This window comes from Solea solea, chromosome 8 (genome assembly GCF_958295425.1).
Source record: "Solea solea chromosome 8, fSolSol10.1, whole genome shotgun sequence".
Lineage (NCBI taxonomy): Eukaryota > Metazoa > Chordata > Actinopteri > Pleuronectiformes > Soleidae > Solea > Solea solea.
Genome location: NC_081141.1, coordinates 9,446,283 through 9,473,333, shown reverse-complemented (window position 1 = coordinate 9,473,333; position 27,051 = coordinate 9,446,283). Strand labels below are relative to the sequence as shown.

The window sequence follows — 27,051 nt, the reverse complement described above, 5'->3', positions numbered from 1 at the left end:
CTGATTATCAAGAAGCTTTATTATCATTGAGTGAATATAATCATCATCATCATCATCATCAGTCCTGTTGCTATGGGCCTGTGTGCTGGACTGCAGGAGGCTGTTAACATGCAGCAGAGCCGAGCAGACAGACAGGTAGACAGACTGGACACAGAGAAAGATATAGGGGCTGACAGACGGAGGTAGGTCAGACAGACAGACAGGAAGGTCGAGAGGTAGACAGGTAATGAGGTAGGGAACAGAGACAGGTAGGAAGACAGACAGTTAAGGGGGGCACAGGTAGCTATTGTATTATTTACATACAGGTAGGCAGATGCGATAGAAAGCTTATTGGCTGTCTTCCAGAGGCTCCGCACCCCTCTCTTCTGTATCGGCCAATCCTCTGTGAGAAGGGGCTGGCTCTGCAGGCTGGGGAGATGGGTGTGAGGAGGAGGACGAAGAGGAAGAGGAGGACAGGGAGAGGGGGAGGTGGGCAGGTGGTTCAGTCTGTAGCCTTCCTCCCCCATCTGCCTCACTTCCCATCAGCCCCTCCTCCACCTGTCCGCCCCCTGCCCCTCCCCCACGGGAACCAGCAAACTGCAGGTGGGGTAGGAGTGTAGTTGGCACCTCCTTCTCCCTCTCTCTCTCCCCGGCTGCCTCCCTCTCGCGTCTCTCGGTGTACAGTGGGGCCTCTAGGCTGAGGTAGGAGGCACTGAGCTGCCTCAGGTCCAACTCAAAGGGGCTGTTACTGGGCTGCACTGCCACCTCTCCACCCTGACCTCCACCTCCTCCAGTTCCTCCTCCCCTCTTAGATTTACGGGGGTGTGAGGAGGTGGGGAGGCTATCAGGGAGGAGTGATTGGATCTTTGGGAGCCAACGTTTCCGGACTCTGCGAGCGTTGGTACACATGTCAGCTGCGATAACATTCATCTCACTCTCCTTAAAGTTAGGAGCGAAGTTCTGACAGTAGACTGAGGAAGAGGAGCAGCAGGAGAAGAGAAGTGAAGAAGAAGAAGATGTAGAATATGATAAAAACAAGGAGACAATGGAGGAAGATGGAAGAGGGCATGCATGTGATGGATATAAAGTAAACAGAATAAATGAAAAAAAAGAAGAGTAAGAGAGGAGAAGAAAAATAAGAGGAAGGATTAAAATGAGGGAGGAAGGATGCAAAAGAGGAGACAACAGCATGGGGTATGAAAGAGGAAAAGTCTCAGTGCTTTTGAAATACATGATCAATGAAGAAGAGTATGTGTGTGTTTGTGAGGACATTCTATACAGTGAGGACACGGTTGGTCCTCACTCCTCAGGTTTGCTATAGGTGTCCTCACAGCTATAGAAAGACCACCCTGTATGTGAACGTGTGTGTGTGCATGTGTGTGTCTTACGTTTCACGGTGTTTAACACTCGGTTGTCCAGGGGCTTTCGGCTCGGATCATTGGTGGAGGAGCGGATCCCTGTCCCACAGCTATTGGCCAGAGTGTTTCTATGGATACCATAACAACCCAATCAGCACCTATACCCAGCTTTAGATTAGCTCGCTCTGCCTCTCTCTCTCTCTCTCTCTCTGTCTGAGACAATGTGACAGAGCAGTTATGTAAAGCAGCAACAACCGACTGTCAGAACCTTCTGGAAATATTAATAACAGCCAGATGCCACATGATGTCTGATGGTGTTCTGTGACTATGATGATGTCAGAGTATCTGAGTGGGACACACAGTCGATGATGGAGCCTATTTTTTACTGATATTGAAACATGTTGGACATTTATTTACCTACTTACTAAATACTTTAACGACTAATCGCTCATTCAATTATTGGATCTATAAAACATTACTGGAATGTTTGATATATGATGGTGTGTTCATACTGGATGCAAATGATTAGTTCATATTGCATTACTTGCAGAAGTAAGGACTTGTGGTCCCTGAATTATTTGTATTCAAGTGAGTTATTCATGCAGATAATGATTTGGCATCTTTGTGTGACATATATCTTTTATCATATTCATGTCAGATACACATTTATTACAAATAATAGACTGTATGCTAATCTGTGCTCAGCCCTTTGCAGAACCACAGAGATGAAAACAACTCACCTGTCAAAGAAGGTAGCCAGCAATCTCCTGAGCAGCACCTTGTGTTTGACTCCAGCACACAGGTGACAGTTCATCAGCTGACCTCGTGTCATGAACACACCTGAACCTGAGCAGAAGATTTCACAGCATGAGTACAGTTTACATGACCCAGCTCTTCTAGACAGTTCTGTCATTACCATGACAACAACTTGAGAGTCAAATTCCTCTAATTGCACAACCTACCTGCTACCAGTTCCACCTTCTCCCCTGGATCACCCTCAGTGTAGAGTGATGGATGGCAACGATATCCAATTTGACTGATCAGGCTGGCAGGTAGGGCCATGTTGTCTCGACCAACCAGCACACAGGGCCGTCGCTCATTAGCCAATGGGAGAGGCAGCATCTCTAGCTTCTCTTGGACTGGACCAATAACAAAGAGGGAAACAGCAGGATACAGGGTCAACAGAATCTACAACGACCTAAGTGCTAAGCATGATGGACATTAGCACAATGTTATGATATGCACAGTCTAACATCTTTCAGTTGTTACTGAGTTTGTAAGAGACTGAATTAAAAGAAGTGCCATCCCAGTCACATCATTGTCTTCATGGTGCCTACCTGTGTTTTGTGTTGCACAATGGTTGTTTACAGTGCATTTGTAAAATCAAACACAAAAAAAACTGTGGAAAAGGAGTCAATGGCATTTAAAGGTGAGTCTACCTGTAGTTAAAACATCAGCATCTACCTGCTAATGTTAGTGTAGATGAGATCACTGATGGCCAAGGAACTATCAGGGCTAACTGCTGACTCAACAATAGAAATCCTCAAACTTTAATGACACAAGGATGAGACACTCTGGGACTCCATTATCAATATTAAGACATTCATTGTTTTCATTTTTGTCATAATGCTGGTTCAAGTACTTCACTTGACATTGGAAATGGGATTGTACCACAGTGTAACTTACTGTAGGGGTTTCCAGGCTGTCCATAGAGATGCTGGTAGAGTCCAGGGTGGACTGTGTTGCCATAGTAATCTTCCTCCAGCTCCTCCTCAGTTGGGGGATGGGAAGGAGGAGAATCTGTGGGAAGACTGGATCCCTCTGGACTTGAGCGTCCCCCGCCTGCCAGCAGGTAGGACTGCAGCCCTGGAACCAATGCTCCGCTAGCACCCAGAAAACACAGAGCACTGTTCCTGGAGGTCTGGAGTTCCCCCGCAGTGTCGACTCTGAGGACAGTGACAGTAAAACACCAGAGGCAACAGTCATCTGTTTTGAAGGCTTAATGATGAGAGGGCATTCAGGCTGATTACAAAAACAGCATTATGTAAAAACAACAGTCGGAAACAACACAACACATTTTTTTTATTCATGCGATGAAGTTACAAAAAAGGTCAATGCAAATATGAAAGTAGATCAGTGTCAGTACTGGGTAACAAGAATCATGCTGGGGGGGTGGACAGTGATTAAATTAGTTAGCACACCCTCTAATTTCTGAGAAATTTCAGCCATTGGTTGGATGTTGGCTGTTGGTTAACTCGCAGTAATCTGCAAATAACCTGAGTAAACACAGCTCACTTCAGTCACTCAAGTAACAAAGAACACTCTCATGTTTCTCATTCTATATATACGCACTGGTAGATTACCGGACAACTAGATCTTCCAGTTTCTGAAAATGATCCCTCATTTGTCTCTTTTCTTCCAGGAGATTATTAAGGATAAGGACCACTGAGAAGGAGCATGTGTTTGGGAATGAGTCAAAATGAGTAGACATTCATCCAGTGAAATTCATTTGGGTTTGTCCTCACCTGGCCTCCCCTCCTCCTCCTCCTGCTGCTCCTCCAGTTTCCTCTGCAGGAGGAGTGTCCACTCTCTCCTGTTTGATCCTGCTCACAGCTAACAGCAGCTCCTCTGGACTCAGGGCCGGCTGATCAGGACTGGCCTGTTGCAGTTGGGGGGCACCGTGTTGCTGCTGTTGTACTACTGTTGTTTCAAAGCCTCGAAGCTCATCTGCTGAGGTCGTCTGTGGTAAAAAAAAAATAGATTCAAAGATTACTGTGTTGATGACAACATCATCTTGAGCTCGTATCCAGTGTCTGGGCCTTAAGAAAGAAGCACTGTAAAAAATATTAAGTTTAAATTGAAAGGTGTTATGAAAATGATCTGACCAATAAGGAGCTTCAGGTAAAAATTGCTTTCAGCTGCAATTCCTTTAATACCCACTAGATGCTGCTATGACCAAACTCTGACTCTATTAAGCAGAATGAGACAAAGTTTTGCTTGGATTAACTCCAAGCCAAAGCTTTAGACAAATGTTGACCATACACAGCTTGGGTCTCCTAAACGTACAGTTGTGGTCAGTAAAACACTAAAATCTGTGTTATATATTTCTATGTTCCAACAGCTATCACTGATCTTAAGTGTTTTCTCAGTGACATGGGTCCATCATTTACTGAGACTGAGGAAACTACAAGAAATTCTGGTTTAAGTGAAAAATTATAAGGACCAGAAAAATGTGGATTCAGCATTTAACTATGAGCTGGCCAGGAAGTTAGCCAAAGTAAGCCAAAAGATTGTATCGCTGACATCACTGAATCCCAGAGATTTCCGATTGCACTCAATGCAGCACCTTTAAGTACAATTGTCAGTACTGCACCAACCAATGCAGAAGCACTTTGCTACATGGACTAACTCTCTACAAACTCTAATCTACCTGAGCTAGCTCTGTATTTATGCAGCATTGGGACATGGTCAAACCAACCTGTGAGTCACAGCAGAGAGGTGAAGAGGAGGAGGAGGCCTTCATCATCATTAGCTCCATACCTCGCTCCACAATGTTCTGGATCTGCAGGTACCCAGCGGTATACATTAGCACCAGCTGCTCACTGGCAGCCATGCTGAGGCGTCCTGTATAGCAGAATGACAGAATCTGCTGGAAACATGTCGGTGTCACAGAAGATGGCAGCTCAAATACTGCCTGGGAGGAGGAGGAGGAGGAAGAAGAGGATGAGGAGTCAGCAGCAGAGCTGAAAAGGTCTCTGAAGTAGAGAGAGGAGGCAGCAAGGACAGCTCGGTGTGCCTTAAAGGCCTGACCCTGCACCAGGATGGAAACATCACAGTAGTGACCCAGTAGCCGCTGCTCGTTGAGGCTGCCCAGCACACTGCTGCCAAAGTCTGGAATCTCCACCTGCAGTAGCCCCTCTGACATAATGAAGGCTGGAGGTTCAGAGGATGATGGGACAGGAAGTTACTGTGGGTTCAGACGGGCTGGTAGCTAGAAGGAGGCGGTCCAGAACATTCAGAGGTAGACTGGCTGAGGATGAGGTGGTTTAGGTGTCAGGGATGCTGTAGATATCTCCTCCAAAACATTTCAGATACATAATGTTGTTGTGGAGGTTCAGAGGTCAGGCCTAGTAGAGGTTGTGGGGGATCCGAGGTAGGGAATACGAGGAAGCTGTAAATAACCAGGATGGAGGTCAACTCAGTGCAGGAAACAGCTAGAACAAGAAGAAGAGTAAGAGAGGGAGGACCGGTTTAAAACATGTTTTTTCTGCACCTGCAGAACAAACTTGAAAAAGTGTTGCACATGAAACAGTGGTGATATAACATGTGATGAACATCCCTGACCAGCTTTCAAGAAAATGTCAGGTCAGGAGACAAAATGAAGAGAAATGTTTTGAAAGTGTGTCACTGACTGTGATACACTTATACAAATAACTGTGCACACCTGTGCCTCACTGCTGCCAGGTGTGATAATGATAAAGATGTACAGCTGCTCTTCAGTTGTTTAGTCACATCAGAGAAACAGAGTTTCACTGCACCAAAGCCCAAAGTAAATAGCACACTGTAAAATAACCCTATTTAAAGGACTGATGCCACTCTGTAGTAAGTAACTTCAAAATGCTACACGGCAAAAAAGTCACCAACATCACTGATACCGCACTGTAAAAACTCTCTAAGTAGTAACACAACACTGTTTAAAAAAAAGTCACTGAAGTACTGACACCACATTGTACAAAGTCCAGAGACCACTGTTAAAAATGTCTCCCAATATAGAGACCACTCCTGGTAAAGTCACTTGACTTAAAACACAAAATCACATTATTTCAAGGTGTCGTTTAATCAGGCTTTTCCTTCTTCTTAAGAACAACAGGTGATGAGTTGATGATGCAGAAAGAAACTCCACTGACACAAGACTTTGCACCAAAACAAAGAGATGTTTATTTCGGCTCTGCAGTTTGCCCGAGAGAGTATTTCAACAACTCTGAGTCCCACTGGGCGGGATCCCACTTTTAAAGGCTTTGTGATACATCAGTAGGCAGACACTATATATATGTATAGGTTTCTCAGGGCGATGTCCCGGCCTCTGTGGTAATCAGGACGTACGTAAGCATGTTGCAAGCATGATGAATAGCTGTCACTGGAATGCCTGCTGCTGCGAGGCATTCCAGTGACAGAACTCCTTGATACGCATCTAAACCTTAAAGGATCTCTGGGCCCCCTAGAGATCTATAAGAAAAAACTTAGTGGTGTTAATGTGTTCATCTAAGTAAGATACTTCAAAGGCACATCACATAATGAGGCTGAGGCCTTGAAACAGTCTAAAAGAGCCAAATACATCCAAGTAGAGTACAGTATAGTTCAGAATTAAAGTTTAGTTCAGCCTAGTACAGCACAGTACAGTCTAGTATGATTCAATAGAGTGCAGTACAGTGTAATCAAGTCTAGTACCATCTCTTTGTTATGCTGCTACAGACCTAGACTGCTGGGGGAAATGATGTGGTGCACTCACACTCGCTCCTTCACACTCAGGGTATGAATATGACTTTATTACATATCATTAACCTTGTTCTTTCTCTCTCTAGTTCACACCTTTCCCTCCTGTCCCCTCTCTCTCTGTCCTCATCTTGTAGGCTGCAGGATCCAGATCCAGTTTTGAGGCTACTATTATTATTATTATCGTTAGTATTATTATTATTATTATTCTAATAATAACAATAATAATAATATTATTATTAATCATCATCATTATTATGCTATGATTAAAATTGCTATCAGTTTAATTTACTGCTACTTCTTGTATAAATGACATTTTAGTATTATAAAGATGTTATAACATGTTTCCTCTCACCCCAGCCGGTCGAGGCAGATGCTGCACATCTTTGAGTCTGGTTCTGTCGTAGATTTCTTCCTGTTAAAAGGGAGTTTTTCCTCTCCACTGATGCCTAGTGTTTGCTCGTTGTGTGAACTGTTCGGTTTCTCTTTTCTCTATAATATTCTAAAGGTTTCTGCCTCACTATGTACAGTGCCTTGAGATAATGTACAATAATGTAGTACAGTCTAATAGAATCCACTACAAATAAGAGTTTAGTCTGTTTCAGAGTTCAGTTCCGTTGTTGTTTAGCAGCTACAGAAGAGAGACAAGCAGACTAATAGACAGACAGACAGGCAGGCAGGCTTGCACACACACTGACTGACAGGTAGACAGACAGGTAGACAGAGAGACAAACTGAGAGACAACAGTGTAAACAAAAAAGAGACACAGAAAGAGAGGGAGAGAGAGTCAGATGGGTTAAAAAGCTAAACAAATCAAACAGTTTCAGAGTGCAGACAGACTATCAGACAGACACACAGACAAGCAGATGATGTATGGATACAGTTAGAGAGGAATGTCAGAGAGACAGGTGGACAGACAGACAGCTCCTCACCTCCTCTCTGCTCCTCTTCCTCCTCAGCCTCTCCTCCATGCAATAGGCAGGACAGCTGGCTGGGAGAGGTTTTCTTTTTCTTCTCCTCCGCTCAGTCAACGCATCGTCTGGTGTGTCACACAAGGGGGGGTGGGTGGTGGGAGGAGAGGTGGTTGAGGAGGGGGGAGGCAGAGAGACACAGCAGACAGCCGAGGAGGAGGAGGAGGGAGGAGGAGGAGGAGTCATCTGAGGACAGTGAGGGAGCTAATGCGGCTAAGTGCCCTGCAGAGGACGAGAGAGAGACATAGAGAGAGAGAGAGTGAGAGAGGTAGGGAGAGAGTTAGGAAAGAGGTTGCAAGGTTGAACATGAAAAAAAGGTTGAACACATGAAAAAACAAAAACACATACATTTGAACTGTTACAGTGATAACACCTCTGTGTTTGTGTGAGTCTGTGTCTGTATCTGTGTGTGTGTGTGTGTGTGTGTGGGTCTGTGTGTGTGTGTGTGTGTGTGAGTGTGAGTGTGTGTGTGTGTGCGTGTGTGGCATGACTTGGCCAAATGCACAGCGCTGCATTGCAGTGCCGAGGCTGAGTTGGCATGCTGAGTACATAGTGTGCATACTGCGACTGTGTGCCAGGCTGACAAACACACACACACACACACACACACAGAGCAGCAGCTTTTTTGCAGCCTCAGCTACATCATCACATATAGTTCTGTTCAGTTTTCAACACAAGAGACAGATAGTTATAGAGAGACAGAGAGGGAGACAGTGACAAAGACAGACAGACAGCGACAGATGGAGACACTTAGGGTTTGTTGAGGCTAAATAAGGACATGTACAGTATCTCAGGAGCAGTGTGTGTGTGTGTGTGTGTGTGTGTGTGTGTGTGTGTGTGTACATGTCTCTCTACAGATGTGTGATGTCAATTGTGAGGACATTTTGTTCTGTCTTCACAAATTCAAAAGTATTTACTTAATTTGAATATAGACTTTACAAGAATGGCAACCAGTGTGCTATAACTATATAACTATAGAAAGACAATCATTTGTGTTTTTATATGTACCATTATCACATCCACCTTCATCATCTCAGTTTCCATCACCTGTTCTTCCATTTCCACCCACAACACCACTGTCATGTCTAGCTACACAGCCATGGAAACAATGTAATGGACAGACATCATTTTATATTTGGACCTGTCACTGTGATTGACCTGCTGCCTCTACACTGCCCTCTACAGGCAGACAGCGGCACTAATTCAGTGAGGGAACCTGGGAAACTGAGTCTCAGAAACAGGGGTTTATTATTTCCTCGTTCTGTAGCTGATGCTGCTTCTGTTATTTCACTGTGATCAGTGTGTTCTGTTAAACAAAGTGACACTTCGACATACCGCTGTGGCACCTGAGCCTCTCACCTGTGTGTTTCATCACTGGTGGGAACTCCATGTGCACCAGCAGCAGGAAGCAGAACATTTATGCTTCATTTTCTCTCACTGGTTCTCTGTTCAGAGGTGTTCACAGTGCAGTCCTGAACGATCACATAATTGTGTTTTTTTTATATAATTTTACCATCTAATGTTGCACATAAAAATCTCTATAATGTTAGTGTGAGTCATGTATATATGAAGACGCCACATGTGTGAAACTTCAGTGAATCCACCATCTTGGTATGGGCAAGTCTGTCTTTTAGTAGACAAGGAAACTTTAGACAAGGAATTTTAGAATAAAACACAGTAACATTGGCATTCAATTGATTTTGATTTCATTGTTTTTATATGAAATTGTTTATATTAATTTTGTCCTAAATGACAGAAAATTAAAGACAATAATTTTGTTGTATATAATAATATTCCATGGTAACCCTGTGATGGACTGGCTACCTGTCCAGGGTGTACCCCGCCTTTCACCCTGTCAGCTGGGATTGGCACCAGCGCCCCCCATGAGCCTCATGTGGAGGATAAAGTGGTAGAAGATGAGTGACTAAGTGAGGGAACATTCCATGGTAGTGCGTGACGAGTACAGGCCCAAGCTGCACGTGAGTAAAGCATCCTTATCTCACTCAATTCCACACACACACCAAGATAGCAGTATGGTGTCAGTGTCTCCAGCAGTCAATGCAGCATCTGCATAGTGAATATGTCTATATTGTTCACACTGAACTTTACACTCAGGAGGATGTGATGAGTGTCCTGACACTTTGTGCAGTCAGTAAAAGAACATCACTCCTTCAAATACATCTTAAATGAAGCCACTGCATAACAGGTCCACCTTATATATATATCCTTATTTCTAGATAATAAATAACTGACATAAAACTTGATTCTTAATCAATGTGACGGGAACTACCAACAAACATTAATATGATATCTGCTTAGATTTTGTTTTCCTACTTGTAAACATGGGAGTTGGCAGTGCTCATGACCTACTGTATTATATGCATCTTACCATCTTCACCTTTAGTTCACAAGAAAACAGAAGAAAACAACAACCGAGCCTGATGATAAAAACCAAACACACTAACTTTATCTGGTACAAGCAGCTCAAAAGCTAGTACGGGGAGTCACAGGGGGCAGAAAATTTAAAATATAGATGTAAAATAAAACAGGATTTAAATAAAATGAACACTATTTATACTACTACACAAAGAACATTTGAAATAACTGTAACAGCAGTAAATAAAAAGCTAACTAAAATAAAACATAGTAAACTGAAAACGTGTTACACCTTTTTCTCTACCATGATCAATGATGTCGGTCAATTTTTAATTCTTTTTATTCTTTTTAACATTGAACATTTGCACAAGTTCAAATTATTTGGACACAAACACATTTTCATTTACACTGAAGAATAAACTCTCAACTTTAACATTCAAACATCAGTCTCATGACCTCCACAAGTTTTACAAAAATATTTGGACTACATCAGGATGCATCTATTTTATTTATGTTATTTTTCCACTCTTGTCTCCGTTTCTTATTTATTGGAAAACAGCAGACAATAAAAGCCAATGTGAAAATGCTACAAACAGTAAACGGTGAATAAAATGTCATTAAACCTGTTATTAGAATTGTAAAACAGTCAAATTTAGTGGCCTTTAAAACATATGTTGTATGTTTTTTAATACTATATTTATGTTGTTGTAATTTTATTTCCAGTAAAAGTCACTGTGTAAAAATATAATGTTATCATTATTTTCCAACTTTCAAATTTGAACATTGGGTCAACATACGACTGCCTTTGTCCATCTGAAAAAGGCTTCCTTTTTGTCTCCTACTTTTATCCTTTAGAAAAAACATCTGAGAAAAGTAATTACAAAGTTGTAAAGTCTTGAATTTACACTGTTACCAGCAGGTGTCACCAACCCAATCGTCATAAACCTACATCAGCCAAAAAAACCAAACAAAAACAATTAAATATATATGTATATATATACTCCATCAATAACATTACTCGATCAATCAGTGAGTCTGACTAAAAGAGATGAATTCATCAGGACGGGTCCATGTTACACAGTAACAACAAATACAGGCTTCTGTCTCTGTCTCTCTCTCACACACACACACACACACACACACACACACACACACACTGTCAGCAGGTTAAATGTTTGGCACTCAGAGACTCCATCCAGCAGAATGAATCTTATCAAGTCCAGTCCAGGTTTGGGGGTCTGTCCATGTCCATCACAAATCTGTTTCTGGTCCAGTCCACATGAAACACAGTGCACCAGGTTGTAAATAAAGAACAGAATGTGGATGTGACGTGAGACTAGTAAAAACAAGACGCATATCCATTTGACCTGAATAAAAACAACAATAAAATCTGACCAGACCAGGTTCTCCATTTAGCTCTCAGGAGAATGGAGAGAATTCAACACCTTCAGAAGGGGGTGGGGTTAATCTGGGTCACAAGGATGCCTATAGACCACTACATTCTGTTCCTTTCATGATTTGGGTGAATCGAGTTGTGCAAGTTTGAGAAACACAAACACTGGGTTACACTGACAAAGCTCTGTATAAACCAGTCTGGTCCAGATCAACCCTGTCAAACGTGGAGGCGGGAGTACTTTAGTCTCCACCTCCTGGATCTAACTTTGAAGAAGAAGAAGAGGAGCATGAGGAAGAGGCAGGAGCAGATGTACAGGACCACACAGAGACTCATGTCCACACTGTTAAAATCCAGACCCAGAATCCACACTCCTCCTCCTGCTGGTGCTGGTGCTGCTGCTCCTCCACCTCCTCCTCCTCCTCCTCCTCCTCTCCTTGGCACCTCACTCCTACCCTCCTCCTTCTGGGCCTGGAGACCGGGCCGAGGCTGCTGTTGCCCATCACGCACTCTCATCTCCTCCTTCCTCTCTTCTCCTCCCCCTCCTTGTTGCTTCTCCTGAGGCTGGCGGGTGTGCATAGCATCGGGGTTTGGAGGAAGTGCAAGGAGTCGTGGAGGAGTCAAAGAGTATTTGGGGGAGAGGTTGGAGGCTCCATAGTGATGTCGGAGGAAGTGGAGGACATTGTCTTGGTTCCAGACGTGGATGCCATCTTTCTCCTCGTGGCAGGAGGGGCAGAGGGAGGGGCTCGGCCATGGAGCTTTAGGGAAGAGGGGGTCATCACTCAGTGTGCCTGAAGCAGAAGGAGCAGTGACTGTGAGTGTGAGGACAAGTTAAGACACTCATCTTATCTGGTGACTATCATGCTCCACCTTCTCTAACTACACTTCCCACAATGCTTTGGGGATGTAAAGAGAAGTTGTAGGTAGAGCAGTAACAGTTAGTTTCTGTAAATCAGTCTCACTACATTTACATTTATAGCTAGATTGCTCTAAATGAAATCATTTAAAACCAGCTTTGGATAAATACAGAACCAGTGACTGGGTTGTATTTGTATCACACTGATGAATGTGTCGGTTAGTTTAATTGAAATGTGATCACAGATATGAAACAGCGACCTAGGGAACAAATTAGCCTCAGGGAGCAGGTAATACTTAGACATCCAGGTCAAGACTGTTTTTCATTCATAGTTTACTATTTGCAGCCTGACAAGCAACGCAAGACACAAGAAAGGAGTTGCAGTTGAGAGACCCGAAACATCTACGACCATGGTTTTGGAGCTTTCAGTTGGCTCTGGTTCAGATTGGCAGTAATGTAAACATGACACCCAGGTGCAGTGGCAGCTGGTTTACCCGTGTTCAATAACCCTGCAGATGTTGGTGCATACCTGCCAGTCTGTAGTTGACCATGTTGTGTTGGTTCCACAGCCACAGAATCTGCTGCTCTTGGTTTTGAACCTTGTCCATACTGACAGCGGCTGCCTGTTCGAAGTGTTGACCGCACTGCTCACAGCCGAAGAACGTCCTGATGTACCGACGCATCACCTGCAGCACCGGAGCCGCCTGGCTCTCCAGGCCTGTGTGAGTTACATGATTACAAACAGTGTCATAGACAGAAACCTCACACAGACCTTCTCAAAAGGTGTGTGTGTGTGTGTGTTACCTGTGTTTTCCAGTGTGGCAGGCTTGGCATCATGTTGGACAGTCAGAACATGAAACAGAGTCCACAGTGAACATGGGTAACCTCGAAGCCCTGCCCTGCTGCCCTGACAGCTGACCCACCGAAGCTCCTTCCCCAGGAACACACCTGAGATCTGGACAAATGACAGGAAATTACACAACTGCTCCTGGTACAGATTGTGACTGTGTGTGTGTGTGTGTGTGTGTGTGTGTGTGTGTATGTATGTTTGTCTCACCCTCATTTTGTTGTCTACCAGATCCAGGATGGCCTGGTAGGGGATTTGCTGCAGTGGTAGACTGAGCAGCCAATCAGATAGAGTCTCCATCAGCTTCACCACTGAACCACCACCTGGATACAGCTGCAGAGGAACAGTTTGTCTATAACAGCCGCTCCCAAACTTGAGAATGCTCACACAGCCCAATTTAAATTCCCACCAAAATCACATCTCCGATCAACACGTAAGACTATAGTATTTCTATAAAGATAATTAATTTCACAGAGGCAGAAAATAACAGTAAAGCAAAAAAAATTGACCTGAAACTAGTGATTGAGACAATTGAATCCCCAGGAAAATGTTTACTGAGGTTATAAATCAAGTGAGAATTAGGCTCATGTTCCCATTGACTTCCATTCAAACAGAGTTCATTTTTCAACCAGTGGAGTCACCTTCTGGGGGCTATTTAGCATATTGTTACTTCCTGATTTACTTCACAGAGAAAACAGGAAGACTTTTATGCAAATATTTGGCGCAGTCCAATAATGAGTCCACTTCACCTTATTTCTGAACTTACACATCTTTCCACACATGCATGTGGTTATTACAGCTGCCCTCAATGCAATATTTCAAAAGTTTAGCTTTATAACAAAGTGTGTAACTGTCCATCAACATAAAATATGAGTAAAAATTAACAAATTAACATTGAGTGCAAATATTGAATTAGTAGACACATAAAATGTCTCAATATTGCTGTATATATTACCTGCTATACTAGGTCAGATAAAAGTCAAATCAAATATAATTCAATCACCATGAATTGGTTTAATTCCTTTTAAGTATTTCTTAAAATCGATTGTACATATTTTACAGCAGTTCAAAACTGAAAATTAAAAACACATTTATTTATATCTAACCCTTTAACACCTAAGCCTCAAAGAGTCTGCTTATTTAACCCATAAAAGGGACAGAAAATGTCCTGTGAGTAAGTGCTTTCAATATCTGGCAGTTAAATTTGAACAGTGTAAAACATATTTGAAATAATCTTTTTTGAGTTTTTGTCTCATTGTCCAAAAACAGGTAAAAAAATGGAAACTATGTACTGGTATTTTTCCCACTTTTTCCCTTTCTGCTGGTAAAGGCGCTGATTCGTTGGCTTCCTGCGACAGCACACGTGAAATGACCATAATAACAACATGTTTGCTTTGACGTGCAACTTCTCAGCTTTCAGAAAGCTTCAGTGTTTTTCCAATAGCACAAACTGTCGCGTCATTACAATAATGCAATGTGTCGTTTTCAATATGCTTGGTCTTATTAATGACCTGTCATGGCCCAATGGGGGTCCACAGCCCACACGTTGGGAATCACTGGTCTATGGTGATAGTGGATTAGTGAAGTGAACACAACGTGCTGTGGGTTCCTACAATCTTTGGCACAGTGAAGAAGACAGCACTTTGTCATGAAGCTCTGTGCAGACACCTCGTTACCTTTGCGACAACGATGACAAAGTCTTTGAAGACCTTTAGCTCCTCCCCCTTCAGGATATTATGGGTCGCCAGCTCGACTCTCAGCAGATAGTGGAGAGCTGATTCCAGATCAGCTGTGTACACCTGGGACCTGCAGAGAGACAGAGGTTAGTTTACTGAAGATCCACTGCCTTTAAACCAGACCAAATCTGAACTGAGTCTCTGACCTGTTAAAATCTCTCCATGGTTCTGTGCTCTGCTTGTCAGACTGCGCCACCATCTGACCAATACTGGCACCTTCTGACTTAAACCTGCGTTGAACTCCAGGTAACGTCCTCAGCAAGGAGGAAAAGAAGAAACGTAGTCGCTTCTCTCTGAAACCCCAGAAGATGAAGTCAAATACACATAATATCATTTTTAAAACATATTTCCATCCTCAGTTTCTGATGATGACTCGTTTACTGCTGAAGGTTCTTAGTGTCAGATGTTATGTTTGTTTTCAGGCTTTTTGTCTACCTTGAGATTTGTTTGTTTTCAACATCATAACAACTGATAATATCTTTCATCATTGTAATAATAACGTGCTGAGTAATAATGGCCTAATCTAAACAACTGATACATTTTGCCTCTACTGGTAATGTATCATGATACTATAGGACATGATTTTATGTCCTTGTAGTGACATTGTGACGACATGAAGTTATTTGAACAGTATTTTATTACAGTATTTACCTTTGTGCTTGTGACATTTGTTCTTCTATGTTTGAAAGATGTTTCAAGAACCCAGATAATCCCTTAACCTAAAGTTCACCGCAGTCTCACTGTAGCAACAAAGCCCTTCATCAGCTGTGATGTAAAAAGCATCACTGCGTCTCACAGACACAAAAACACTACTGCACTGAGAAACACGGATAGGGTTATGTGGAGCTGGTGGGTTCACTCAACATCCTATGAACTCATTTGACAAGGTTTTGAATATAACATCTGTTTATATTTAAATGGCACATAATACAGCTTTAGACACACGCTTGGTATAGTGGTTAGCACTCTTGCCTTTGCAGCAAGAAGACCTGGGTTCAAGCCCTGGTTGGAACAAGGGCCTCTCTGCATGTTCTGTGTGTGCGTGCGTTTTCTCCGGGTTCTCCGGTTTCCTCCCACAGTACAAAATCATGCAACATGGGGATTAGCTAAATTGGTCACTCTACATTGACTGTGAGTGTGAATGGTTGGCCATGGCCCTACTGTCCAGGGTGTACCCCGCCTATCGCCCTATGTCAGCTGAGATTGGCACAGCACACCCTGCGACCCTCCTGTGGAGGATAAAGCGGTAGACAATGGACAGCTGGATAATACAGCTTTAATGCAATATTTAAGTCCATTCATGAGATGCGACTTCAACATGTTCTGCTTTAAGAAGTGAAGAACGAGTTCACACAGCAGAGACATAAACCACACTGGTGGTGGATTGTGAAACTGCTGCGTTGTTGGTTTTAAAAATAAAGATCCATTGCTCTGTAGATGTTTGTGTGTCTGCGTATCACTCACACATGCAGGTGTGTGTGCGTCCCGTTGGGGTGCAGCAGGTAGATGGAGGGGGAGCTTGTGATTTTCAGAGCATCCAGCAGGGGGAGATCAGTGCTCAGCGCTCGCTTTACCACCACATGAGAAAACTGCAGCAGGTCCAGAATCACCTGACATATAGTAAGGATCAAGTGAAAAAATAGAATGCGTCAATAAAATAAAACCGATGAAAGACACACAAGTGTTGTAAATCAGATTTTCATACCAGTTTCTTACCTCTCGTCCAACATAAGAGTCCGGATCCTCTATGATGATGGCGGTGTAGTGATCTGACCTTTGACCTAACAAAGACAGCAGCTCCGCAGAGCTACAGACAGAAAAAAGAAGTCAACTCTCAGCAGCTGCTGTTCATTTCCTATCAAGTGAAGTTGTTGGTCTGGTTTTAATAACAGGTTGCAACAAATACCTGTATGCTTGTAAAGGAGGACAGTGATCTGGCCAGTCCTGCCTGGTGTGATTCTGCAGGATGTTAATCATCAACTGTCTCACTGACTGAATCTGTCTGTCTGCACCTGACCATGGAGACGGAAAAATGCCTTATTTCTCAGTCTCATCACGGTACTGACACAATGCTATAAACATGCAGTATGCTGGTAGAACTTTTGTTGATGGAAACATCATGAATTCAAGGTTTTATGAAGTGAGGATACACAAGACTCTGTGGGTGGGTTTCCATCAGCATGTGTTATATGCACATTTTCTTTTATACATAACAAAACTGAATGGAAACACAAATAATCCCAAATAATTTTGATATAATGCATATATGTTTTTTTTTATACTTCACAGCAGTGGAAGAATTTGTGTAACAATAAAAAGTAAATGTGAACTAACAACTGCAATGGGAACAGATCACATGATTCACTGTACACCACCACAATGAATTTGAAATGAAACAATCAACATGTCATTAAAGCGTAGACTCTCAGCTTCAATTTGAGGGATTCAACAAAAGAATATCGTTGACCATTGAGGAATTCTAAGCATTTATATACATCCATTTTCAGGGTGTCAGAAATAGACAATTGACTGAAATGCTGTTTCATTGTCAGTCGTGGCCGGTTCCCTCACCATTCCCTGTCAGAAGAAGCAGGAAAAGGTCTGCAGCTGACTGCAAATGTTGAATTTGCATTTGGTGGCTTTACAACATCCAGCCAAGTCAAAATCCCAATAGAAGAGGTAAGCAACACAAGAGCTTTTGAATGGAATGGAATGGCCAGGCAAAGCATCTCCAGAGAGGAAACTCAGCTTTTGGTGATATCCAATGGGTTCCAGACTTCAAAGGGTTTTCAACCAAGTATTAAAAGAAGCATTTCATTCCACATGAGTTGAGTTTGTCCCATTATTTCTGAGCCCCTGAAAATGGACAATAATGTATAAAAATGCTTATAATTCCTCAATGGTTAATGCAATTATTTTGTTCAATCCCTCAAATTAACACTTTAATTGTTTCATTTCAAATTCATTGTGGTGGTGTACAGAGGCAAAATGACAAAGTTTGTGTTTGTCCAAAAATATATGGACCTAACAGTATGTGTGAGGACTGATGAGGAAAACCACAGCATTCCTCAGTTTAATGCAAGAAGCAAATATTACAACCATAATATAACATTTAAACATTGATCTTCCTTAGTCCTAGTATGACAATAACAGTACTTCAAGTACCTCTGTAAATGGTTCCTGTGTCTGATGGTACAGCATGAGCCTGGAAATACTGCAGACAACAACATCAGTGAAGTGATTAGAGCAGAGTCACAGTTCAGTTTACGTCTGTATCTACCTTAGTCCTGGAGGCGCTACTGGAGAAATGCTTATGAGTTAAACGTCCAGAGCAGAAGCAGCAGCGTGGCTGCAGGATCGCACTGTTTGCAAATCACCTGATGTCGAAAGTAAAAGCCAGGATTGGTCATCTGTAGTGATGCAACTAACGGTTATTTTCATAATCGATTAATCTGTGAATTATTTTCTCGATTAATCGAGGAATCGTTTGGTCCATAAAATGTCAGAAAACGTTAAAAACTGTTGATCAGTGTTTGTCAAACCTGGAAATGATGATGTTCTTGAATGTCTGGTTTTGTCCACAAACCAAAATGATTCACTTTTAATGATTTCATTGTTATGTGGAGCAAAGAAATGAAGAAAATACTCAAATTTAAGAAGCTGAAACAATCAGAATTCTTGTTTTAATAATCAAAATAGTTGATGTTTTGTTTCAGCTTTAGTGATGTGGGACAATCTCGCCATATTAAAGTCAATTTAGCTATTTTTATTTAACTCTTAGTGTCATGTTAAAGTTACATTTAACTTGCATCCTGATTGTATCTTGCCCTTAATCACTGTGTAGAAGTAGGCAGGGAATGATCACATCATTCCATTTGTGTAATGTTAAATTGCTCTCACTAATAAGCGTCCAGTTACCATGGAAACCGCCGGTTGTGCTTCAGTGACAGGACGCGCTAAAAGATGCGACATAATTCACGCAATGTATCATGGTCATAGCAACAGGAATAAGGTGGATATAGAAGTAAGATGCAATGTAATTTCATTCAAATGTGCACATAAAATGGTGCTGACTATATACAGTATATCACAGTGGACCAGATACTAGTCTGCACATACTTTGAATGTTGGGTAAAACTTGATGCTGTACTCTTTACAGACGTCAAAGTTCTCCTCCTGAGCACAGTCCACTACCGCCACACTGATGGCTGGATGCCAGTCTGAGGGAGAGAGAGAGAGAGAGAGAGAGAGCGACAGAGAGAGAGAGAGAGAGAGAGAGAGGGAGAGAGAGAGGGGGAGAGGGAGAGAGGGATAGATATGATTCGGGAGACTGAGCATGTAGACAAAGTGATCCGTCACACAAACAAATGTTTCAAGTTTCATTTAAATAACAAATGTTTATTTCTTTATTTCTTAACCAAACCAGGATTTCTTTAAGAAATTCAAACATTTGTGTGCATGAGTGTGTGTGTGTGTGTGTGTTTTCACTCCCAGCTGTCTCTCTTTCAGGGTTCAGCAGGTCTTTGTTTCTCAGATGTCCTTTGACTCCGACAGCAGGTCCCCCTGAAGAGAGGGAGTGTGTGTCTGTGCCTTTGTGTGTGTGTGTGTGTGTGTGTGTGCAGCAGCAGCAGCAGCAGCAGCTGGTCTCTAGTTGAATTATTCCCCAGAGGCAGACATAGACTAAAGACCAGAGACCAATTCCCATTTGTTATGGTCTGTGTGTGTGTGTTCCAGGTATTAGTCGTTTTGTGGGGACCTAAATCTGTTAATGTATAGTGACATTATAGGGACTTGTCTTCCTCATGGGACGGGAAAATGATTATGTTTGGGGTGAAGACATGTTGTATGGTTAGTATGAGTTTCTCCCTCATTGCTTGGACATTTTGTCCTTGGTTTTAGAATTAGGTTTATGTTATGCTTATGGAAGGGACTGAGCTATGAAATAACTTATGTATCAATGTTTTTAAACCATCATTGTGTGCGTATGAAGTGAGGACATTTTGGCTGGTCCAAACAACTTTTAAGGGCTTTTTCAGGGTTAAGACCTGGTTTTAGGGTTACAAATGATTAGGTTTATGTGATGGTTAGGATATGGATTCATGTTGGGCATTTAGTTGTTATGGTTAAGGTTAGGGTAAGGGGTGAAGCCAGGGAGTGTTCTAGTTTCTGTGAGTTTCTGCGTGTGCAAACACATGTCCTCTGCAGTGTTGGTATATTCGGAGCTTAATCACTAAATTATCTAGTTTCTACAGACTGCAGGTGTTTGACTTCTCTGTGGGTACTAACACTCATCAAAAACTCCTCCACCCTCTAAATAGACAGTAGAAACCCTGCAGTCTCCACTTTCCCATCAAACCTCGCAAACAGGTTTGTCGACTTAACACATTATAATAATCAAACCAATTTATTAAATATAATTCTGTTGGACACATGACAATCAGCCAATTACTTCTTGTCACTCTCCAGTGGAACCTGGAGCAGCTGTGACATAGAGCACACACATCGAAGGTCATTACCCAGGAATTTGTTTGTGCATCGTTCAATTGAGTATGAATCCATCAAGGTAATCCAACTATTAAACTATTGCAAAACACTGAACGCTGAATGATGACAAATCTCTGAACCTAACCTTTCAATTAACAGAAAATAGGATGGCCAACTCAAACTATATTTGATTTGGTTTTTCAGTTGATGAAACATGACAATATTTAATCTTATTTCTTTATATTCAAAATTTCATATTCACACCAACACATTTATAAATCAGAAACCCAGTATCAAGCAATGAATTATTTTTCTTCAATGAATTCTTCCTAAAGTAGATACCCTAAAGTACTGCAAGAAGTTGTAGGACTTAAATTACTTATTGCCATTAATATGTTGATTATTTTCTCAATGAATTGCTTAGTTGATTTGTCCATAAAACGTCAAAAGAATTGAGAATAAGGTCAATCAGTGTTTCCCAGAGAAACCAGAGCACATTCACATTTAAGAAGCTGAAAGCAAACTTACAACTTCACTGCAGCTCTAAATCTGTACAAACTATAGCCTTATGTCATTCGTGTTATTGACATTATTTGCTTTTATTCCATCGTCTAAAATGAACTTAGTTACTTGTCCCTGTATATCAGTGGTGCTGAAGTAACTAACTAGTAACTACAGATAGAATGAATCTTTGAATCTGAGCTAACTGAGCTGTAAAATCATCAGGTGTGAGGTTACTTCTCTGTAACATCAGACCACACTGGGTCACAAGCTGAAGATCTTTCACTGAGCCTCACATCGGGAACAACTCCACCAAAGACAACAACATGTCTAACTTCCTCAGCTGAACCAGTCACAACCTCACTATAAAAGTCGACAGTTTACAGCAACACAACACAACAGTTCAACAACATGGACCCAAGAAAATACTTACAAAGTCAATAAATAACCTGGAGTCTATTAAAAAGAGTCACATTTTGACTGGAGTGAGGTTTTCCAACTACAAGGAAGAACAACGGTACAGGAAACAAAACCACTGCGTCTGATAAAATACCTTTAACGTCCAGGGCAAGTGTCTTCCATGTGCTGGAGTACTGGATGCAGTGACCGCACCAGGAGGAGTAGAACTGTACCAACCAGGCCGAGGACGAGTTACTAACGGTGGGCTTCAGGCTGCTGCCGCTCAGGATCACCAACGGGTCATCCTCCGTGTACAGCCGGGCTGCAGCTCCCGAACACTCGGGGGCGAGCCAGAGGACCACCGCCGCTTTAAACCAGAACCTGAGCATCCCTGTCACCCGGACACACACACGGACACACACTGAGAGCGGGCGGTCAGAGAACTGGAGGGTTTGTACCGAAGAGAACCGGGGCGGGTGAGCGAGACATGGAGGAAAAGCTCAGTAGCTAACAAATACGTGTGTTTACTGCAGAGAGAAGAGAACAACAGAGTTCCCACTCTGAGTCAGAAACACACAACCTTCTACAACGCTGTAAAAAATATTCACTTCTTCACACAGCCAGTCACAACTGTTGACACATGAACCGAAAAATAACTATTTAAAAGGACAATCAATGTATGCGACCGGGTCATGTTGTTGCTGCTATCACATTCTAAGTTGTCTGTATAAAAATAGTTTTTTTATTTTAGCTGTAGAGTTGAAGGTGTTTTACATAGACGATCTTTTTCAAACTAAGCCTGACGTTGACTGACGTAATACGCGCGTTGCGTGGAGGCTGGCACAAAAGATTTTAGGCTCTGGTAAGAAATTGTCGACATAGCGAGTTAAAGAGAAAACATACACGTATATGTATATAAATGTTGATATCATGTATATGTGTTGATGTGATTTTACAACCTGTTTGCATATCCTGTTTTAAGAACTATACATTAATAAATTACAGCGTCTGTTTATATATTTTGACAGAGAAAATGTGTTGTATGTTGAATAGCTTTTTACAAGTAGATTTTTAACTTTCAAGTGTATCCTACGATTCAGTGAATGCAACAGCGCTCTCTGCTGCCTCCTACAGGCCGCAGTACGCCGGTGCACCCACGCTCCAATAATGCAATAATGGGCAACGTTTTCTACATGAGCGTAATGGAGGATGCTGAATATAAACGCCCTCCTTACAAAGGCTTTTACAGTAAAACGCCTGCGATACAGTGCATCAAGTTGATTTGTAAGGACATTAACATCCGGTTTTCAAAGTAAAAGACTGAGAGCTCCATATTTCTGTACGCGTTTGAAAGCACATTTTGAATGGGAAAATTAATGAAAGTCCTCACAGCTACGTATATAATATATATATATATTATATATATATTATATATATATATATATACAATATATATACTGTATGTTTTAAAGACATTATAACTGGACTTTGAGCGACTTTATAAAGAGAGTTCTCGAAAAGGTATGAAACAGTTGTGTCTACTAGTGTGCTGTATACACTATATTACTCTGTTCAGTCACTGTTATTGCTTTTGTTACGACCCCAGGGTTGTGACTGCTTTTTCCTTGTGTATATGTGTCTGCATGCAAGTGTGATATGGGTTGCAGGTGTGCATGTTTTGAGCGAATGACATGTTACGTGTGAATCTAGGTGGATCCTGGGAGCTGATTGGTATCAGTTTAAGAGGCATGATCATCCCAGTTGCAGTGGACTTCCTTGTACCATTGGAGAGTGTTCTTATTATTATTTACTACCTGTGTCTGAATGTTGGTGTTTTATTGTATTCTACTGACTACAAGTCAAGGTTCCCATGTAATAATAAAAATAAAATGAACTTTAGTTTGAAAACTTTGAACTTCCGGGTGAAACGTTGTACCTTTCCCCCGCAGTGTGTCATGTTACCATAGCAACGGAGTCGCCTGTTAGGAGGACACAGGTGAGCGTCTGAAAATAAAAGTTATTAAAGTGTGTTAAATAGAAACGGACATTTGTGTGTAGTTCGACGTTTAGTTTTCGTGCCCACACCCGTGTGTGTATGTGTACTTGTCTGGCATAAACACTGACCTCGTCAGGACCTGTAGTCCACATGGAGACCAAAACCTGGTCTTAATGAGGAAGAACCTCATTTCTGAGGATCTGGTTAAGTTTAGGGCTATGAATTGAATTGTAGTTAGGTTAAGGTTAGGGTTAGGCAGTAACTGGTTATGGTTAAAGATAATGCTTTAGTTACAGGCCGTCAGTGAATGCATTTCATTGCAGTGTCCTAAGAATAATAGCTGCTCAAAACTTAGATCATTATTTATTAATTAAGTTATATGACTCTTGCATAACAGCTGAGGCAATACTGTCGCTCTTTTAAATAAAAACGTTTTATCAACAGAACTTATTTATTTCTGGTACGAATTAATGCTGCATTTCACAATACGTAAATGTATTGGCACTGCAACTAATGACATTTTGAATAATCCAGGTTTTGCTTGGTTATTTTTTCAGTCAATCAATCAATCAGTTGTTTCACATCGAAAATCTCTATCTCTGTCAATGAGGATCAAATAAACCAGAGCATATTTACGTTTAAGAAAAATTTAATAAAATAAAACATTTTTATTTTATGAATAATTAACTTGCACCAGTTAATTGATCATCAAAATGGGAGATTATCGCTTTTTTCTTTTTTTTTTTACTTTTAATGACTGATTTATATGTTTTAGGGTTGCAATGATTAATCATTAAAACAAAATCAATTCATCACTGTTACTGTTGTCTTGAGTACAGGATGTGAGAATTACAATGAAAACTTCATTGTAACTCCTTAAAGCTTGATGATGCAGGGACATCTAGTGGTGTGGTTGTATATCACAACTAACTGATTACCCCACTAAAAGGATTAAAGAACTGTTATTCATCTGCTCTTCATTATCCACGGTCTGACAGGGAACATGTCAACGCCAAGGCTGGGTGTGGTCAGAGAGTCCATGCTGACCAATCCGTTGCTTATTAAGGTAAACAAACAAATAACAGAGAAGTGTCTGTTGAGCATTTATTCTCAACAGAATGTGAAGCATGTTGGATTATTGTTTTGTTCTTCCTGTGTACAGGCATCTCTGGGTCAGACTAGGTCCAGAGGTCTGTCAGTTCCTGGTCCAGATTTCACTTTTGGATCCAGGAGCAGCTCACTGGAGGACAAAGGTGTGGTGGAGGGTAAGTCTCAACTGTCACTGTACACAAAAACAACAACAAATGGACAGTGTATAAATTCAGGGGCGTAGAAACAGGGCTGGTAAAAGATGCATTGCTCTGGGGCTGAGGTGAGACGCTCCCCCCCAAGTACAGCTGTTTCCACTGGAGTTAATCTCTGTCTATACCTCACCCTCACACAGTGTCAGGTTATCAGACATACAGACAGAAAACTGAACCTCTTTGGTGGAGGTAATAAAACTTTAAAACTCTGTGTGTAAGTGTGTGTGTGTGTGTGTCAGCTGTCGGAGTGTGTTTGTGTGACAGACACATGCCTCCAGGCAACAGTCACTGCTGTCTCTCACATGCACACACACACATGCACACACACAAACATGGCATTTCAGATGTGTTTTTTATGGTGAATGTCTTAAAAAAATTGTATCTGTTGTTTCTCAGTCAGTTACGTCCTGCGTCCTGTTTGTCTGTTGTCACATATAAATATGTGTGTGTGTGTTTGTCTTTCTACCTAGAGTGAGGACAATTTAAGGTGCCATGCCTGTGAGGACACGTTGTCCTCACTTAAAAAACGTTTTTCAGGGTTGAAATGAATGTGTCCTCATGACTACACAAAAGCCTGTGTCCATGATCACTAACATTACTGAGTCATAAAGAAAATACACATCATATAGTGCATATAGTGATTGAAGAAGTGTGAAGTGTGGTTGTATGATGCACTGCCACATAGTCAGCACTGACTGACAGCAGCCAGCAGTCATGTTTTCAGTGAGATTAAGTGTCACTCATCTCAGGTTGGGTATCTGCATTGAGGGCATGGACTACACTTCAAAAAACCTTGAACTATCCCTTTAAAGATTGTGTTAATTGTATTTCTGAGTATTTTTACTTCAGTTGTTTGTTTAAATTCAATAAAGAACTGTAGTTTTTGATGTCACAAACATATCAAACCAAGGAGTCTGCTGTTGTCTCTGTGTCAGTTCTGTCCAGCTGGAGGGTCCAGTCCAGACGAGAGGACTCTGGTCCTCATGGACCACTCGTTCCAGACTTTGTGACTCTGAATCGTGATGCTTTGAAGGCTGGTCTGGTAACGTCCAAAGAGCTGAGTCACTACCGAGCCCAGGGGGGTGGAGCCAAGACAAAGTGTCCTGCACCTAAACAGCCGGAAAGAGGCGGAGCTTCGCGGCATTTTGTGATTCCAGAGATCACCCATGGGGTCACACCCAGGTCAGACAATAAACACACAGGTGAGGTCTTGATCAAGACCATTGATTCTTGATCAATAATTGATGGTGAATGATGATGTGTCCATCAGGGCGCCGTCTCCTCTGTCAGACCTCCTCTCGCACCAGTACGCTCACCGCTGGATGGACGACCAGCTGAGCAGGAATCAGAGCAGCAATCAAAAACAGCTGCACAGGGTAAAAGAGCGGGAAAGTGAAGCTTGAACATCCACTGTGTATGTACATTGAATTAAGACTGTGTGTCTGTATAACAAATAAACTGTGTGTAGATTAAACCAGGTGCAGACACTAGGACCAGTCTGCTGAGGAGAGGCCGTGTTCTGCCTGTGACACAACCACTGCTCAGACCCAAGCGCTGCACTCAGGTGACACACACACACACACACACACACATTCTTGCACCTTGTTCTTGGCGAGCCATAATAACCTAAGCCTAGCCCTTGCCCTAACCTTAATATAAACCCATTAGCAATCCTAATTCTACACCTTTACATTTGTGAGGGCCAGAGACAGCACAGAGACATGTACACATGCATGCAACCCTAGCAACAGTGATGAGTTTAAAAATGAAAATGTATCATATGCTCCTCCTCAGGTTCCTCCTGCTTTGGACACCTTCAGGGACCAGGAGACTCGGCTCCGGGCGTTCAGGGCTCATCAGTCTGAGTCTGTGTCCAGGAGAGGACATCTTGGTCTGGGGACGTACAACATAGACCGAGCTCAGAACCAAACTGACTAAACCTGTCTTCACACTAATAAACCATTTAAAGCATCATTGTTTATCTGTGTGGTTCTTCCTCAGAGAACAAAGAGTCAGACTGTGACCAAGTTCTTCAATTCAACTTCTTAACCTAAAGGTCTCTTTCATTACTCATTTCATCTCACTCAGTTGGAATAAATGTCCTCTTTGGTGTCTCACTACCTCACTCATGCTTCAGAGAGCAGGGGATGATTCATTAAGCTTAAGTTTATGGCTTTTATGCTTCCACCTTCCCTCCATCAGTGGATGTGGATCCAACACATCACCCCTGTCATCACAGACATGAAAACAAAAGAAACACACAGTTGTGTGAAGCTGAAAGACTATTGTGTGAACTCATTTGAAGGGTTGAATGTGGTGGACATTTTTGTTTATATTTAAAAAATGACACTTTAAAAT

At 42.0% G+C, this 27,051-nt stretch overlaps 3 protein-coding genes across 3 annotated transcripts; 1 reads left to right on the top strand and 2 right to left on the bottom strand.

Moving 5' to 3' along the window:
• Position 1: 1 nt before the first annotated feature.
• LOC131464283 (nucleus accumbens-associated protein 2-like) lies at positions 2 to 7,967 on the bottom strand. The gene is made up of 8 exons (XM_058636695.1): positions 7,763 to 7,967; positions 4,816 to 5,551; positions 3,863 to 4,077; positions 3,024 to 3,283; positions 2,300 to 2,476; positions 2,078 to 2,183; positions 1,368 to 1,465; positions 2 to 950 (listed from the first exon to the last, which is right to left on the bottom strand). Exons 2-8 carry the CDS (start codon positions 5,260 to 5,262, stop codon positions 328 to 330), a joined length of 1,926 nt encoding a protein of 641 aa, XP_058492678.1. The 5' UTR covers positions 5,263 to 5,551; positions 7,763 to 7,967; the 3' UTR covers positions 2 to 327.
• A 2,534-nt stretch (positions 7,968 to 10,501) lies between these two features.
• Positions 10,502 to 21,931, bottom strand: qsox2 (quiescin Q6 sulfhydryl oxidase 2). The gene is made up of 12 exons (XM_058636919.1): positions 21,548 to 21,931; positions 19,129 to 19,229; positions 18,175 to 18,223; positions 16,916 to 17,021; positions 16,726 to 16,816; positions 16,474 to 16,619; positions 15,156 to 15,302; positions 14,950 to 15,079; positions 13,484 to 13,606; positions 13,231 to 13,381; positions 12,956 to 13,144; positions 10,502 to 12,361 (listed from the first exon to the last, which is right to left on the bottom strand). The coding sequence occupies exons 1-12, from the start codon at positions 21,780 to 21,782 to the stop codon at positions 11,790 to 11,792; spliced, it is 2,040 nt and encodes a 679-aa protein (XP_058492902.1). The 5' UTR covers positions 21,783 to 21,931; the 3' UTR covers positions 10,502 to 11,789.
• Positions 21,932 to 22,942: 1,011 nt separating this feature from the next.
• Positions 22,943 to 26,667, top strand: cfap77 (cilia and flagella associated protein 77). The gene is made up of 7 exons (XM_058636732.1): positions 22,943 to 23,389; positions 24,388 to 24,455; positions 24,552 to 24,654; positions 25,629 to 25,875; positions 25,964 to 26,069; positions 26,162 to 26,257; positions 26,488 to 26,667. Exons 2-7 carry the CDS (start codon positions 24,393 to 24,395, stop codon positions 26,629 to 26,631), a joined length of 759 nt encoding a protein of 252 aa, XP_058492715.1. The 5' UTR covers positions 22,943 to 23,389; positions 24,388 to 24,392; the 3' UTR covers positions 26,632 to 26,667.
• Positions 26,668 to 27,051: the final 384 nt, after the last annotated feature.

What these genes read in the sequence shown, in the direction of transcription:
- cfap77 (XM_058636732.1), top strand. Translation starts at nt 24,393, where the DNA reads ATGTCAACGCCAAGGCTGGGTGTGGTCAGAGAGTCCATGCTGACCAAT. An exon ending in CCAATCCGTTGCTTATTAAG is followed by an intron (nt 24,456 to 24,551) that starts GTAAACAAACAA and finishes TCCTGTGTACAG; the next exon opens with GCATCTCTGGGTCAGACTAG. An exon ending in GACCCAAGCGCTGCACTCAG is followed by an intron (nt 26,258 to 26,487) that starts GTGACACACACA and finishes GCTCCTCCTCAG; the next exon opens with GTTCCTCCTGCTTTGGACAC.
- qsox2 (XM_058636919.1), bottom strand. Translation starts at nt 21,782, where the DNA reads ATGCTCAGGTTCTGGTTTAAAGCGGCGGTGGTCCTCTGGCTCGCCCCC. An exon ending in AGTTTTACCCAACATTCAAA is followed by an intron (nt 18,224 to 19,128) that starts GTATGTGCAGAC and finishes TGTTGTCTGCAG; the next exon opens with TATTTCCAGGCTCATGCTGT. An exon ending in CCTCCTTTACAAGCATACAG is followed by an intron (nt 16,817 to 16,915) that starts GTATTTGTTGCA and finishes TTCTGTCTGTAG; the next exon opens with CTCTGCGGAGCTGCTGTCTT.
- LOC131464283 (XM_058636695.1), bottom strand. Translation starts at nt 5,262, where the DNA reads ATGTCAGAGGGGCTACTGCAGGTGGAGATTCCAGACTTTGGCAGCAGT. An exon ending in GGAGGAGGAGGGGAGGCCAG is followed by an intron (nt 3,284 to 3,862) that starts GTGAGGACAAAC and finishes CACTGTCCTCAG; the next exon opens with AGTCGACACTGCGGGGGAAC. An exon ending in CTGGCTACCTTCTTTGACAG is followed by an intron (nt 1,466 to 2,077) that starts GTGAGTTGTTTT and finishes TGGTATCCATAG; the next exon opens with AAACACTCTGGCCAATAGCT.